Source organism: Actinia tenebrosa, unplaced genomic scaffold (assembly GCF_029948245.1).
Source record: "Actinia tenebrosa isolate PJP-AT-01 unplaced genomic scaffold, QUT_ActTen_1.0 PGA_scaffold8__29_contigs__length_14323225, whole genome shotgun sequence".
NCBI lineage: Eukaryota > Metazoa > Cnidaria > Anthozoa > Actiniaria > Actiniidae > Actinia > Actinia tenebrosa.
Genome location: NW_028292585.1, coordinates 2,725,253 through 2,743,022, shown reverse-complemented (window position 1 = coordinate 2,743,022; position 17,770 = coordinate 2,725,253). Strand labels below are relative to the sequence as shown.

The following is a 17,770-nucleotide window of genomic DNA, read 5'->3' as shown; positions in this document are numbered from 1 at the left end:
GTCTATCCCAAGGCTAACTGAACAGTAAGAAGACATAGTTTACTTCTTTTGTCACTTTTACCGATGCCTTTAGCTTTGCGATTTAGCGATGCAGATGCCTTCCAGCAGATATTTATTTTGGACCTTCGCTCTTAACTACTAATTTTAGGTTATTTGTCAGTTAACTACTATTTTTTGGCCAATTGGCCCCCTCTTTCAGGGCCGTAACCAGGGGGGAGCACAGGTTGCACGTGCACCCCCCATAAAAGCTGAACTAGGTCCGCTCATTTATCTCCTCTATTTTTTATTTTGTTGGTTCTGCTTTTTTGGTTATTTTTTATTTTCTATTTTCTATTTTTTATTTTCTATTTCTTTATTTTCTATTTTCTATTTTTTATTTTCTATTTTTTATTTTTTATTTTCTATTTTTTATTTTTTATTTTTTATTTTCTATTTTTTATTTTCTATTTTTTATTTTCTATTTTTTATTTTTTATTTTCTATTTTCTATTTTTTATTTTTTATTTTCTATTTTCTATTTTTTTGGTTCTGCAAATCATTGCCTGTACACCTCCCTGCAAGATCCCTGGTTACGCCACTGAGTTGGTAATAATAAAAAAAACGATCAATGGTCCGATTTTATTCGAAGTGCACCCTCCCCGTAAAAGTTCTGGTTACGGCCCTGTCTTTACTTGCATAACTCGTTAACTCCTTCTTATGTATTTTTTAAAATATTTGCATTGAAACAGGATAGTTAGTTTTGTTTATTCTTATTCAGTAAGGGTTTCTTAAACCTGTTTTGTTGCCTTATTAATCAAAATTAATGAACAACTTATTTTGCCGCCCCTCCTGTTGAGGCTAATCCTCAACAAGGGTATTAGCTAGTGACTACGAAGTTCCCGTGTTTCCATTCCACGTTTTCTGCATAATTTTCCCGCAATCCTTTGCGCGGTATATGTTTTACATGTGCTTGAAGTAGTGTGCCGTGCTTGTGTTCCGTGGTGTCAATTCGGTGAGGTTTTTTGTACTGTTCTCCTTTTGATTTCCTATCATACATTGTAATTTTAGCCTTGGATTATTTTAGGTTTCACCGGGCCTTTTCCCTAGCCTGTTTTTTCGTGGTATTGGACTGGTTTGTGTGACACAATAAAGTTTAGACTTCCTTAAACTATGCCCGTGTAGAGCCAAATCGACACATAATTCTTTCGAACGAAACACGCTACTTTACCTCCTTTTTTAAAAGAAAAATCGAATCTTACCCATGCCTTTACTTTATGCACTAGTCAATTAAAGTCACAAGCCCTCGATACCAGGGAAAGGGCGGAGTGGATCCCAACTAATTCATAGCGGATTTTTCAAAATATTGTTCTCGCTCGCTTCACAAAACTAGCGCGTCTGTAAACTAGATTATTCATATATTTCCGAAATTCTAGTAACAGTGTACAATATATTTTAATATTTCTAGGTGGTTTGCCTAAGAATCTTTCATAATCTTATCGTCTATGACAAATATAGGTTGTATGTAAATTAGAAGATAAAAATATTTCACCACCCGAAGAAAAATTTCATATCTTCAATTAAGCCAACGTGTATTTTTTCATTATTATTATCATTATTACATAGACACATTCACAAGCAAAAACTTGTTGAAAACATTGGGAAACACTTCATCCGATATCTTCACTAGTGAGGAAATTGAAAATATGTCCGCCGAGGTTCCGGATGCATTTCGTCAACTAGCGCATGCTGTGCTCTTTCCGTTTGTTGTTTTGATCACTAAAAACGACGAAAAACAAGATCAAAACAACAAACGGAAAAAGCACACGCGCGGGAGTAGGGTAAGGCGAAATTCTGACTGCGTCCGGTTTCTAAGAATAGCCCAACCGGGAATTTACATGGCGCGCGCCACCATAAGAAGCTTCCCTCTCTTATTTATACTTTCTTGATGCAATATATATAAAAGTTGTTTCTTCTCAGTTACATATCGCTTGGCTGGAGGTGAATTTCCTAATGAAGGTCTTGTGGAGTTGTTCTATAATGGAACATGAGGTGGAATATGTAGCAACGAGTGGGATATCAACGATGCTAAAGTGCTCTGTCGCTCACTGCGACTGCCCCCAGCAACATATGCATTAAGAGAAACCATGTTTGGAAATCGAAGCAGAAAGAAGTGGATGAGAATTTTTGGATGCACGGGAAATGAGACAAACCTTGTAGATTGTCTTCATGTTGTTTGGGCCCTTGTTGTATTTCGTCGCCATTTTCTTTATGTTTTGCTATTGTAACCTCCCCTATAATGAACCACAGGCATCCCAAATGAGGAAAGTCTCGACTGGGGCTAAAAATTTGGTATAAAATGGATAAAATGTCGGACGAGATAAAGCCCTGTGAGTGGTAATATCAAAAACAAGTTACTATTTCTGAGCCAGACTTATGTTATACAGTCAATTCAAAAAATGTTGTCGTCGACCAACTCAAGCCTACGCGACTGGACCGAAAGGAACTCTGGGTAGCAATCATTGAAGCCGAGTTGACTCCATAATTTTATCTGACTAGTTATGCCTGGTTTACAGCACGAACCTTCGTAGGCGAGCGGGAAGTGTCGAAGGAGACGTTTTTTAATGCCTTCGTATTTTCGTATTTGTGAACTGAATCATAACTACTTGGTTTTTCTTTCCCTAAACCCAAAGACATGCAATTGATGGAATGTTTCTCGCCATTATTATCTTATTACTAGCGGGAACAATTAATTCAGAACGAATATTTAACCGCTTCAGTGATTTTTACCCATATTCCTTTTGGTCCAGTCGCGTAGGCTTGAGCCGGTCGACGACAACGTTTTTTGAATTGACTGTATATCAAGTTACCTTATCAAAGAAACTCACCGTATTTCCCTCGTTTTTCTTAGCAATAATGCACTAGTCAATTGAAACCCCCGCCCCCCGACCCCCGCGGCTAGCGGGACACTGAACGGGGACGTGACGTGTTTTTGATGTGCTTTTAGGAGCATGATTGCACCGGGGGATCGGGGATTTAACGAATGGCTTTCTCAGCGGGGAATCGAGCGGGGATTTTAACGCTCGTTTGAATATGTAACGGCCTGGAAACAAGAGGTCGGCCATCTTGAAAAATACCAAGAAGGCGTTTTGATTCCAATCACAGAGGCCGTAGCCTAGTACAGAGCAGTATGTTCTACACAAAACACATGCTCAAACAAACTTATAGCAGTTTCTACCTATACACTTTTACACTGAACTCCACTGATAAGAACCTTTCATAAAATCGTAGCCTTAATAGGTTCTTATGTGGAGGGGTCTTAAAGTGAGAATTTTAGCCTAACAGGTTCTTAAAACCCAGGTTCTTATACGCGGGTTTTGTTCAGTCGTTTCGGTCAGTTCGAATGTAGAATCAGATCATGATTTATCTATTAAAACTACTGCTTCGCAATATTTACAAGCATTGTTCATTTTCATTTTAGTACCATTAAATTCTCAGCTGACGATTTGAACGAATCGCACGATTTGAGGTTCAGAGCCCATGAAAATATTGAGCATTGAATATTTAGTGCATGGAACACACAACAATTGGCTCTGCGTACCACAAGAATTTGGAGTTGGCGTGAAATGTGTTTCTTGTTGACTACTAAACCAAAATAACGGGGCCACAATAGCGGGGGTTTTAACAGTGAATGTGCCCCCGACTACCGGGGAAAATGTCTGATTTTAACACCACTCAACTGTTAAATTCCCCGGTATTTCGCGGGGGTCGGGGGTGGGGGTTTCAATTGACTAGTGCATAATTCGTTCGACGCTATAATAATTGTTATCCGCCATATTGTAATTATAAAAATACGAGCCCGCAATTCACGCCGCTGACCGAAATAGCTGTCCTCGATTCCTAGTCCATGGAGTTAGATCATTTTTACGGACGGAAGCCAAAAATCCTAGGACGTCTCGAACTCCAGAAAGATGAAAAGTGCTCTCAAGAACGGACAACTTTGTGTGTCTACTACAATTATATATAACATATTTATCGTTAATTAACATCTTTTTCGGTTATTTACTTAGAAAATCAAGTAAGTTGTATACATGTATATACATAGAGGAATGTACAGTCATAGTTTAACTATGGTATATTGTATCTATATGTATACATAAGAAAGATGCTTTATATATATATATATATATATATATATATATATATATATATATATATATATATATATATATATATCAAGAGAAAATGAACTAAGAGAAGGAATCCCCGTGCCCCCTCATGTGCACACTTTGATGCTATTTTTAGAATCATTGATGCTATCTTTAACTCGTTACCATGCCCGCGCGATGATCATGCTTCTCTTTGATGCCTCGTTTTAGGACACGAAAAGCGCTATATTTCGCTACGTCCACGACAAAAACACAGGCTTTGTGTACTGCAACACTGAAAGCTGCCTACCCTCAAGAAATCAACCAATCAGGTTCATCGCTCAAAATATCTCCAAGTTAAAAATAGCATCAAACTGTGCACATGATGGTTACAAGGCTATATAGGTAGGATTCCTTCTCTTAGTTCATATTCTCTTGATATATATATATGTATACTTAATATTATACTTAATATTAGCATGTAGTACGTGTGCAATTTAATTTGTTTAGTTTGATCCATTTCATATTGTTCTCTTCTTTTTTTTTTTTTTTTTTTCTTTTCTATTTTTTTCCTCTTACTATATTTATAATCGATTTCATTACCACAATCGTACCGTCTGTAATATTCATATGTAAGTGTTAAACGTATAGCTGTCTAACTAGATTAACTTTTTAGTTATTTTAGATAGCTTGTACCTTAGTAAACATTCAGGTACCAAAAATAAATCTTTGTCTATGTCTACCGGTAGACTATTAAAAGTTAACGTCCCTCTTTTCCCTACTACTGACTCAGTCGAGTCGGGTTTTTATGTTTTGGTGTGGCGGGATGAGTTAGAAGCCGTCTAGTGTGCTGGGCCCGTTTGTAAGCCTGGATAGCGCTATCCCGGCGGATAAATCCTTATCCAGTGGATTAGTCGATGCTGTCATCCAATAGATTTATCGACAGGATAAGATTTATCCGTTGAATAGCGCTATACAGGCTTCGTACAACCGGGCCCTGCATGGTGTATAATTTTATCTAACTCTTCCGAGACTACGGAATTTTGAATGAGAGGAGAGTGGAGGATGTGCTTTCTTGAATTTTCTAATCTTATTGAAATCATATTTGCATTGTTTGACTTGAAAAAAAAGTTAGAACTAATGTTGTTCTGCTTGTATTTATACGGTCTGTTAAGTCATAATGAATATGAACGTTAAATTCTCGAACCAAAACAATATACGGTTTGCCCAGATACTACATAATTTAAGTGAACCTATACCTCTATAGATTATTTAATTTTATTGTTATCTTAGTTACATATCGCTTGGCTGGAGGTGAATTTCCTAATGAAGGTCTTGTGGAGGTGTTCTTTAATGGGACATGGGGTAGAATATGCACGAGCTCGTGGGACATCAACGATGCTAAAGTGGTCTGTCGTTCACTTCGATTGCCCCCAGCGACATATCCTATATATTACAACACTTTTCGTGCAGTAAAGAAAATAAAGTGGATGAACCGTTTGCAGTGCTCAGGAAATGAAACAAGCTTGGCAGAATGTCCTAATGATGGTTGGGGGAAAGTAAGTTCGTGTCAGAAACCAGCAGGTGTGATGTGTGGACATCCAGAAGGTACTGAATACACTGGCGAGTTTTTAATTGGTATTCTAAATAATCAGTATCATGGCGTTTGAAATTTATCGGTGATCTGAAACAGCCTCCTGGCTGATTAAAGTCTAGGCATGGCTAACTCACAGATAGAACCCTGAAATAACCTCTGGGCTGATGTAAGTCAGGGCACGGCTGACTCACAGATTGAACCCTGAAACAACCTCTGGGCTGATCAAAGTCAGGGCACGGCTAACATCACAGACTACTGACATCACAGACTACCCTGAAACATGCCTCTGGGCTGATCTAAGTCAGGGCATTGCTAACTAAATTATTGGATCAAATTGAAATTTAGCGTTGGGTTTGGCGGAGGGAGGAAAACCCGAGAACCCAGAGAAAAACCCTTCAATCAAACGAGAGACCTAACAAATTCTACTCACAGGGTCCTCACATGTAATGTCAAGTAAGAAAATCGAACTCGAGACCGCGGAGGTGAGAGGCGACTGGAATACTGCTACTCAACCCTTGATTCCATTGGCCATTCCCTGGCGTCCTATTCCTATTATTGTCAACTGTCTCAAGAAAGAACAAGAAAAACATTCACTAAATATTATTGTAAGACGCCATTATCAATCGACCCATTCCTAGCTTTTGTTATTGATAGTTTGAATGTTCAAATATCTTCAAACAATTCAAACATTTTTCTAGACAAGCTTAGATAACTCAGATCAGGGTTGGTTGTTTTGCATTTCAGTCCACCAAATTAACCTCACAGAACTGTGTGGAGAGTTTACCAGCCCTGGATTTTCCCGCTACATGATGACGCAGGCTCATTACGTGTGGACGATCATACCTCCCATACCAAGAGCCATGGTTTTGGTCTACTTGGAAGATACCGTTCTTTATCGACCAAATGTATTGTAATGTATCTATGTATAACCTCGATATTAACCATAAACGGTTGATTATCAAATTGCAAGTGTTCACTATTTTATTTGAATTTCTAAGGATAGCTAATGAAATTAGTATTGAAAGGCATATTTAATAATAACAAAATACAATTACTTGTTATGTTGATTTTTGACTTTTGACTTTTGGCTGCAATCAATGCTAACCAACTGTCTTAATTACAAATTTCACAGACAAAGTTCCAGTTCTATAGATGTCCTAGACGGTGCGCAGAAACAACTTTTCCATCTTGACGACAAGACGTTATATGTGGATCCTCTTGTGCTTTACAAGTCCATTGGTTTGTTTATTAAAAAATTGCCGGTAAAGGTGGTTTACTTCTCTTCATTTACCGTAGGCGTTGACCAGAATTCTTTTAAAAGGATCTTCAAAGGAATAGGAATTCGTGGAAGATTCCTAATAACTGATCGACTATTTGATGAAGGTAAAGAAAGCACGAATAAAACAGCGAAACAATTGCAATCCTCACACAGAACATGTACAATTGCAACAACAACAATGATATTTATCATAATTGACGTCGACAACTGACAAAACTTCGATCAAATCAGCATGCGCAGTTAATTACAAAATTCTAATGATCGAAGGTCGAATTGAAACGTCAGTTTACCGTGAGGACTTTATTGAGTGATGAAGGCCAAAAGAAATCAGAGAAAAACGGCTCTTTCTTGGCGTTGCAAGGCGTCTGAGACATGAAGACAATAAAACATAAGCCGAGAACAATGATTTTGGGATGGAGAGTTAAAGAAATGCCTTGGAATAAAGGCAAGGTGTAAGTGTACTACGTCCCGCTACACCGTGCTCCATTGAATATATCAAGATTATCAAAATGCATGCATAAAGATATTAAAAATATAATTCTTTCAATCCTTTCTTTGATGTATTCAGCTCCATTGAAAGAAAACTGGACCATTTCTGCCACTAGTAACGTTAACGGTTCTTACATAATCGCCGTCGTTTCTTGGTCACCGTTCAATGTTGAGGGTAATTTCTGGATAACTGGCTATGTGGTAATCAATAATTCAACAGATGATTGGCAGAACATGACATACGTTATTGCTAATAATAGATCAAGGTCTGCCTATTTTGGATGGCTTGTGGGATACACGAATTATCGAATCCAAGTGTTTGTCGTTTTAGCTAAAGATGATGGAAGTTTGATGATGTATGGAAGTAAGACCGCTGCTATAAAAACGCCAGAGAGAGGTAAGTATGTGACACTGATTCAACTTACACTTCATTTTATCTAGCTATTTTGTTTCATATATAGAGTGGTTTTCAAAAACCCGTGAAACAAAGTGTAATAACTAAGGTGTAATAAATTGTAATACACCTAAAAACACAAAAGAAAATCAAAAGAAAAAGCGGACAATAAAGTGTATTAAAGTGTAATACGTTAAAGTGTATTTCACGGGTTTTTGAAAACCACTCTAGTATGACTATCGACTACATATACCTACCCTTAGGCCTAGGGCAAACGTCGAACTAAAGTCGATCTTAATTCACTCACGCATTGTTATTATAATTTTAATTGGACATGAAAATGCACGGGGGAACGCACGGACATTTGTTTGTCTTTTCCGGATTAATGCATTCACAATACACAACGGGAAGGTACAATCGCTGGACCCCTCATATGGACCCCCTTATGGACCCCCTTATGGACCCCCTTATGGATCCTTGTATTTCGATTAGCACCACAATATAATCGTTTCTATATGATTATGTAGCATATATTATCATAAAAATAAGTACGCTCGATACTAACAGCACACGACAAGGAATAACACGGAAGTCAAGCGTGAATAATCAACAAGCAGCCGTGAGCGAAAGTAGTTATGAGCGTACTTATTTTTATTTGACTGCCTTAAAACCCTTCAATGCATATGAAATTAAAGGAAAATATTTGTAAAAGATACATCTTTTAGTGACTTCATTTAGAAAAAAATCGTTCGACGATTTTTTGAATGCCGCTTTCAACGATATTTTCTATCGCTTTTGACAACAAATGGGGTCATTTAGCTTCATATCAAAAAATCCATAACGTTAGAAAGAAAGTCACAATTTGATTCATACTCAATAAGGACAGTGTCTATATCCGTACCTATATTCTAGCTACTAAAAATATTGAATCCACTAAATTAAAGTCCCGATTTTGAGGGTATAAAGTTGACACGCTGGAAATAATAGTAAAAGTCCATGAAAATATTCACCGCGTAATATTTGGAAAACGCTCTCATACATTTTTTTCATATTGCAATATGTTGGGTGCCTTGATGAATACTATCGACTGGTGCAAGTCGCTTTGAAAGTTTAGGTCTAGTTTTCGAGAAAATAAGCGGTAAACTATTTCTATGACGTCATCATTACGTCATAATGAAAAGGCTGCTTTAAACTAATTTGTCATTTTTGAAACCTTTAATCCTTTCCTGACATTGTGTGAAAAGCGCTTGCAGATCGAGTTATTCAAGGCGAAGTTGTAGCCGTTTCAATGCGGCTAGGTGTGCCAGACCAAAACTACCCTGAGCCTCCTTAACTAAAAATAAAATAAAATGAATAATTAAATAAAAACCAGAACCAAAAGATTATCGATTGCAATAAACACGCTATTCTTATTGTTTTCTTCTCTCCACACGTATATTGCTGGTTAAGGTAAAATGTCAATAAACATAAACTGGAAGTGACTGTTTATCATATTCTGTAAGTTACAGATGTGAGAGTATCAAATCAAAAATCTTTAACAGTCGATGCACTTGCGCTTACTACTTTTTATCCTTGCTACAAACATTTTTATCTCTCCTGTGCTTAACTTACAAGATTGAAAGTGTTTGGTATTCCATTCTTACTGCAATGGAACGTACGTACGCTGGAGTTGTCAGAAGTAATTCTTCCTCTCACGAATTTTGTGAAGAGGTTGTACAGTATCAGCGAGAGGAAGAAGACGACGCAATCTGATTATTGCGATGAAAAACTCACTAGAAGATGTAAAGGTAATATATTTTCCCCATCTTTAGTTTGGTTGTGTCAATAAAAATGGAAGTGGCAATGATTCTCGACTTCTCTCTTTGTCATAAGAATGATACTCTCGCATCTGTAACTTACAGAATATGATAAACAGTCACTTCCGGTTTACGTTTATTGACATTTTCCCTTATTTTATTTTTAGTTAAGAGCATTAAATGTTAGTGCTACAGAAAATTAATATTATTGCCGCTTTGACGTTTAGGGATGTGCTGTCAAAACTCTGTAATTCTAGTCGACCGATAAGTCTAATTGGATTTTTTTTGGATTTTTTTGTTGTCAATGAACGAAACAAAGGTGTATCCTGTTTGTAATTTTTGCTCAAAAAAGGAACATACCCAGATAATATGATAATATATGCTACATAATCATATAGAAACGATTATATTGTGGTGCTAATCGAAATACAAGGGTCCATAAGGGGGTCCATAAGGGGGTCCATAAGGGGGTCCATAAGGGGGTCCATAAGGGGGTCCATAAGGGGGTCCATATGGGGGTCCATATGGGGGTCCAGCGATTGTACCTTCCCATACACAACGCTTTTGCCTGTCATCCAGCCCGGCTCATCTTCGTTGCTCTCGAATATAGCACATTTATTGCAGGTCGGTATCTCGCAAACCAGGCAAACATATTTTGCTTGGTGAAAACAAGAACTACGAGACTCAAGAGTCTCGTCTCGTGGCAAGGAATTTCTAAACGCGGACAAGTTTAGTTTGAATAGTTTTTAATTTATTTTCGTAACCAGAGCTCCTCTGTCTCATTCATCACTCATCTTTGTATAGCGCATGCTCGCCAGGGGGGGGGGGGGGTGGGGGGGATGAGTGTTTAGGAGGTGGGGGAGTGGTTGCTTTCACGGCTTTGGTGTAAGTCATGCGACTTGCATGATTTATTTACTATTTTGCATAATTTATGAATTCAGTTTGGCACGTGTTTAAAACGGCATTTGCAGCAAAGTCGCTCCAGAGTCGTAATGTCCGACTTGGCTTATCGAACTTATGCTCAATTGGAGCAAGCTTCGTACTATGCAAGAGCCTATTTCAAATGTAATAGGTTCGACTAAATTAAGCTCATGGTTAGTTCGACGTTTGCCCTGGGCCTTAGTACACTGCCTACGTCCAGTATTATTTTTTTCAACTGATAAATTTCAAGCAGGATTGTATGTTATGAAATGTGTTTTAATCGTAAGTGAGCTAAAGTGGCTGTTAATTAGTCCTCAAGACTTCAGGACTAGCCTCACATTCACGGCACAATATATACATTCTGCACAGTTCACCAGATTTTTCAAACTTATGTATTAGGTCCTGTCCACACTATGCCGGATAAATTTGAATCCGAATTTTTATTTATTCGGTCTACCGTCCATACTAGTCCGGGCGAATCCGGAACAATTCTTCACCGAAAACGGAACTTTTCGAATACGATCTCCAGAAAAGAACAATTTGAAAACGCCGGCTAGCCGTATTAGTGTTAGTCTCCCTCGCATCCGTTTTTAGTGTGGGGAGGGAGCGTTGCGTGACGACCGACACTAAAAACGGATGCGAGGGAGACTATATTAGTGTGGACGGAGAACATTTCGTAACCGAAATTTTTTGAATAGGATAACGTCAAGATTGTCATGGGAACATGGCGGGAAGGCTAATATTTCACCGCAGGCTCAACTTCAGCTTCGATGCACATGCTCAGATGTATGGCGTACGATCCCCGCCAAAATTCGTGCCTTGAATTTGACATTCAAGTTTCAAATTCCACATACAAATTTTACACTCGACATTCAAGTTTCGAATTTTACACTCAAGTTTTGAACTTCCGCATTCAAGTTTTATATTCTACATTCATGTTTTAAATTCGACATGCAAGTTTATATAGCGTTCGAGAATTTATAAGTAATATATACAGTATGAGTGGCCGTGTTATATTCCGAAATACAAACTCGAGGCGTAGCCAAGAGTTTGTATGATACAACACGGACACGAATACTGTAGATTGCTTATCGAACGTCTAGGTTAGTTCCTTTGTGTTTCACTAAAATTTTCAAAATTAAAGTGAATTTGCCCAAGAAAATCCAAGTTAAAGTTTATGCAAATGAACACGATTCTGTATCTGATTTACAGAACTCTTCACTCTTCATGGTCGTGATTTCTATTGTGTTTTCCTCATGAATTATTAATGAGGTTGATAACTCTTCCGAGCTCGAAATAATTCTGGACTCGAAATAATTCCGAACTCGAAATATCCAAAACTATTTCGGAAAGCAAATTCGAAAAGCACATTCGGAAAGCTTTTGAAACCAAAATTTTTTTACGGATGGCGCTCCATAGGCGTCTTGCGTCTTGTTTCTCGTTATGTGATGTTTACTCGCCCCGTCAAATCTCAAGTCGGATGCCGCAATTTTCAATTCCAAGCTGTGGACTGAACTACCTGAACCAGTACCCTATATATGACTGATCTCCAAGTTTGGTATTCGAGCGTAAAAACGAAAATATAAAATATGATGCGGTAAATTGCAAAATGTACCCAGCGTGTGTCGAATACCAAATTTGGAGGCATCCGACTTGAGATTTGACGGGGCGAGTAAACATCACATAACGAGAAACAAGACGCAAGACGCCCGGGAAGGCGCGAATAAAAATGTCGCCCATTGATGTAAGATACAAAAGAAGCCGGAGTTATAAATAATTATTAAAGCCATACAGATGTGCAATGAAGCGTTTTTGCCGCCTCTGATCGGACTAGTGTGGACGCGAAACATTTTATCCATTTTCATGGAGTTTTCATGTGTGGACGGAAAACTTTTTTTTCGGTTACGGTGTGAAAGTTGCGGATTCAAATTTATCCGGCATAGTGTGGACGGGGCCTTACTCAAAATGATTTTTCCATATATCAGCTTCATATTGGTTGTGAATATCAAAGTAATTTATTACTGTTTCTTTAGTTCCTAGTCAAGGTCCAGCAAATGTGAAAGCGACTCTTCTTGGACAACGAGAAGTTCTAATCAAGTGGGATCCCATACCACGTCAGCACGTACATGGTGTTCTTCTTGGCTACAACGTGTCCTATAGGGATTACGAATCTTTGCAAGAAGAAAAGATTGTGACTACTAACGACACTCATGTGGTTCTTAAAGATCTTCTCCCAGCCATGAAGTATCATGTTTCTGTTGTTGGGTTTACAGCGAAAGGAGTAGGAAGAAGCGAATATTGTGATTTTACAACAAGTGGGTTTCATAATAAGACTGTTTAGCACACTGTTTGGTTGGGTTGGTTGGTTCAGTGTGGGTCAAGAACAAGTTGAGTTTATAACGGGAGGTTTTATAAAGATATCGTTTGCCGGGTTGGTTGGTTGGGTTGGTAGAGTTTTGTCATAATATTATTTGCAGGGTGATTGGCTGGGTTAGTTTGTTGATCAAGAAACTCGTTATGATTTCAAATCAAGTTGGTTTTATAAGCCATTCCGAGGTCTAATGCAAAAATGTATTTGCTTTAAAAGAATGTGGTCGAGATATCAAGGACGAGACGGAAGGAAGGATAAGTAGTCCATACGTAAGAAGGAGATGGCGGACAATTGAATGCGAATGGAATATAACCTTTAGGAATAGAGTGATTATGGTGATCTTTGATTTCATTGATCTGCCTTCGTCTTTGCTATGCAGGTGCGTAGATATATACTAAATTAATTGAATGTGATTCCAAAACTATCAATGTTCGAATCGCACAAATATGCTTGTAATGTCTAGATTTGTCAATATACAGCAATATGTTTATTTTTTTACGAAAATGCCTAATTGCATTTTCTGGATATTTCGTAGTAATTGCAAATTACCATTGATAATATTATTATTAATTATTATTTTTGAATTATGTGTTTAGCGACCACAAATGTACAACTTTTGTTAAAAACGAAAAAAAAATCTTTTCTCTCTTTTAAGAAATAACTATGTTGCTCTCTACGATGGTCAAGGTCAGTTACATGACAAATTTTGTGGTCGAAGAGGTCCCTTCTCTTTCATCACAATTGGTTCTGCCAAGATACATCTTTACTCGCAAAGAAGAATTCAAAGCGGTACCTCCATGAATGCAAGTTATTATATCTTAAACAGCAGTCTTCATAACTGTAAGTGAGCATATTTTTATTGCAAATTTTGATTCAGAGGGAGAAATAATCATAATAATGTCACGTTTGAGGCTTGAGATGATACTTTGAATAGTGATCATGCCATACCAAGGTTCATGCCATAGAATCTGCATTCTACAATTAATTGCCTCTTGATTACATCTTAGTTCCAATAGAACAGGGCTGGAATATAACAGCTGTTGCTCGGAGTTCAACGACGATGTATGTTACATGGCCCTCCTTCCCAATGGCCATGGCCAACGCAATAGATTCGAATTCATCGAGCGTTCAAAAGTTCATGGTGGTCTGTGTAGCCGTTAACGACAACACCAATATTTCAGTTTTGATGGTCGATAGCTTTACTAGGAACGCTGTAGTTGCAAACCTGGCGAAGTTCACCGAGTACTCCGTCCAGGTGCTGGCGTTTCTTGGCAACGCATCTTCCACTGGCTTAAATAATGACACCGTCAAAGGAAGTGAAAAGATTACATCGACAACAGACGACGATGGTAAGAAGCGAAGACAAACCTTGGACATCATGTGACATAGGTTCTTTTTTTGTAGTTTTATGGATTTTTTAAGGAGGTAGAAGGGGAAGAAGCAAAAGGATTTATTGATATTACCGTCCATCAGTTAGATATAAAAAACAACGCAAAATCGCTATTTGTGCAACAGTGATGGATATTTTAATGTAAGATAGATTAAGGTAATGGTTCCCAAATCTCATGGATGATGATTCATAAGATAACGCTGATAACATTTCGCATTTTTCTGAAACTTTTCAGTACCTAGTCAGCCTCCACAAAACATCTCAACTAAAGCCACGTCATCCCAAAGCATATTGGTCACTTGGCAACACATTCCTAGTAGATTTGTCCATGGCATTCTCCTTGGGTACCGCGTATACTATCAAGTGGCTTGGTCTAGTGGCAATACATCTATGATAGTCATAACGTCCAATACGACTTCTGTTCATCTTGAAGGACTTCAGTTCTTCACTCAATATCGTATTGAGATTGCGGGGATAACAAGGCGTGGAACTGGAACCAAAAGTCGTGCCGTATTCGCAAAAACAGGTTAGAAAGCTAATAACATGATGGCCCCTTTTTAGATTTTTTAGAATATCTTTTAGCATGACCCTCTTGTTATTTCTCATTATTTCCGTTTGTTTAAGTACTGGAAAATACATTGTTTTGCAAGAAAATATATATTCCTAAAAAACTAAATAATGTTTTTTAAATCTTAATCCTTTTTGGTATATGTTTCAAAAAAGGCTGCGGTCAGAAGCTGACAGGAGTGTACGGTACATTCTCCAGTCCAAATTATCCCAGTAGCTACCCTAGTAATGCTGACTGTACCTGGACTATTGAAAGAGGACTTGGTGTTGCTCAAGTGTTTATCGTCTTTAAAGAGTTACACACAGAAAATGAACCCTCGTGCAGGTAAATTTAGATAAACAACAATGAAGCCTCGTGATCATAAACCATAGGTACATGAAGAATATTTTCCTTCACTCTTTTCTACTTTTTCGGGTAAAGCAGGCCAGGTATGAGAACAGAACTAGGTTGAAACCATTATTACTGCGGTAACGGCACCCAGTAGTTTACATAATGGCCTTCATTGAAGAATGTTCAACTGTCACATAATTTTGCTTTGAAAACAGGAAAGTTAAAATTGAATGAAATTAGCAGCTAAAATCATGGAATGATATTTCTCAATAAGTGGAATGATATTTCTTGATTTGCAATGATTTTCTTAGTAATGATTATGTGAAAGTGGTAGATGGAAAAGGCAACATGATTGGGCTTTACTGTGGCAAGAAGAGTCCATTTGCAGCAAGTGTTCTCAAAAGATCCGCCAAAGTGATTCTACATTCAGACGGTGGATTTGAAGAAAAGGGATTTTCTTCAAGCTACTTTGTGATCGATGAAAACTCAAAGGGTACGTTCAGAATGTAAGATTATGTAAATAAGACAATTTAGAGAAATAGTACAAGGACGGAATTAATATTCTGCGTATTATTTCCTTTTTATTTGAGATTTAGTTAGTTTTTGTCCAAAGTCCAAATGGCGGAAGCCAACCATTGCTTCCTTTGGCTTAAGCTTGATATTTATTTATGACCCCTTTTTGACACATGTACTTGTAACCCAGTGTCTTTTCGAACATTACTGTCGTAGTCGTTTTTTGATTGGTTCTAAAACATTCAAGAGTCCAGTTCTATTGCTGTACTTCCACGAACTGACCGTGTTCAACTTAGACCCCCGACATTTTTTTCTCTTATAGTACTACCTCTGCAAATAAAGACCCAAACACCAACACAAGTGCAACTCTCGTCTAGCGATCTAGCGTTTGAAGAGGTTGTTCTAGTCTACAGAGAAGCAGAGGGCAATAGTGTTTGGAATCTAGCTAATGTATCACTGAGTACCAATATTGTTTTAAACCAACTCCTACCTTCTCGAAAATACGAAGCCAAAATCATAGGATACTACAACGGGAAAGTGTACAGAAGTGATTTACTTCAATTTGACACCGAGCTAGGTAAGATAAAGAGATGCACAATGTATGCACTTTTGCAAATTACAATCTCTTGACGTATAGAAAGTTTATGTAAAAAAGGTTAAGAAAAAAAGGTCAGTAACAATTTATCAAAGAAGGCGCGGATGTGTTAAGAGTGTTAATTCCTCTATTTATTTATTTTACATCATCAGTGCCAAAGACAGATCCTCCAGAAGTAACATCGTCACCATCTCCCACAACGCAAGGTACGTATGCAATATTTCAGTTGTTAGGTTGTATAATGGGATGCCTGATACACGCCGATAAAGACACCGGGCACATGGAGCAACAGTCTTACATGCGCACTGCTGTGTAGGTGCTATTTGGCCGTGATTGTGAAATTTAATAAGTTCAAATGCTTAATTGCTTTTCAAATAGTTATACATAGTTCATTCTTGAGACTTATTTGTTTATATCATTTGTTACAGAACCAATCAGGTTGATGTATGATTACGGTACTTCTGAAGGCGACAGTGTTCTTCCTACCACGTACTCATGGCTGTGCTTTGGTGTCACAGCTAACGACGAGGGAATTCTAATAGTTGACAAACGTCACTACAAGCTTTATGTAAATATCCTCCTTTTGAAGTTTAGTGAGAGACTGGTAATGGGCCTCGCAAAAAATAAGCCAAATCGGAGTTTAAGAATCGATTTCAGTGCGCATACGATTTTGTCCCGAATTTCTCACCTTCTTTTGTATAAACCTTCTCTTGTTCTTAATTAAACAAAAGAAGGTAAGAAATTCGGGGGAAAATCGCATGCCACTGAAAACGATTCTTAAACTATGAACTGGCTTATTAGGAGCGGATTTAGCTTCACAAATCAAAGCGGAAAAAGTTCATTCATTTAGTAATCCCCTTTACCATGTTTTTCGTGTGAACATGGTAGAACAGGGGTTGCATTGTTCAGCAAGTTTTGCGTGTTTTCGAACTTTACATCAGTATTGGTTTAAAGATATAGGCTTTACAGACCAGTCTTATTTTTGTTTTTCATAGATTTGTCCTAATGGATTAATACGCTTTGGTTCCCCCTGGTACGCCCATTGGCCTTACCCATTTGGAAGTCGACCTAAATATACGAATCCTAACATGGCAATGCTGGCACCGTATTGGGCCGCAATAGATCCCTATCATTCCCTCAAGAGTTTCCAAGTGTATTATCATGTATACGATTCCTTCGACAACAACGCAAAGGCAGCATATGTTCTTAATAGAGCAACATCAGACGTCAACAGACTTGTTCACAACTTACCTACGACCTTCAAAGCATCTTGGGTATTGGTCGTCACGTGGGAACGGCTTCGTCAGTTTAATTATGTTGGAAGTTCGGTGAGTTTCCTGTTAAACGAAGAAAAAGTGTATATAACAGGGTGGTCTGTTTTCAATTGGCTCCTTCTTGAAAAAG

At 37.9% G+C, this 17,770-nt stretch overlaps 1 protein-coding gene across 1 annotated transcript in view; it reads left to right on the top strand.

The window, feature by feature from the left end:
* Positions 1–17,770, top strand: part of LOC116304977 (uncharacterized) — a 28,194-nt gene that overhangs the window by 638 nt on the left and 9,786 nt on the right. The window contains 15 exon segments of the mRNA XM_089040746.1: positions 5,417–5,731; positions 6,465–6,630; positions 6,853–7,103; positions 7,568–7,885; positions 12,633–12,914; positions 13,187–13,349; positions 13,626–13,810; positions 13,978–14,319; positions 14,596–14,886; positions 15,084–15,252; positions 15,570–15,751; positions 16,094–16,348; positions 16,519–16,572; positions 16,795–16,934; positions 17,362–17,694. Coding sequence (XP_088896872.1) covers positions 5,417–5,731; positions 6,465–6,630; positions 6,853–7,103; positions 7,568–7,885; positions 12,633–12,914; positions 13,187–13,349; positions 13,626–13,810; positions 13,978–14,319; positions 14,596–14,886; positions 15,084–15,252; positions 15,570–15,751; positions 16,094–16,348; positions 16,519–16,572; positions 16,795–16,934; positions 17,362–17,694 — 3,446 coding nt within the window.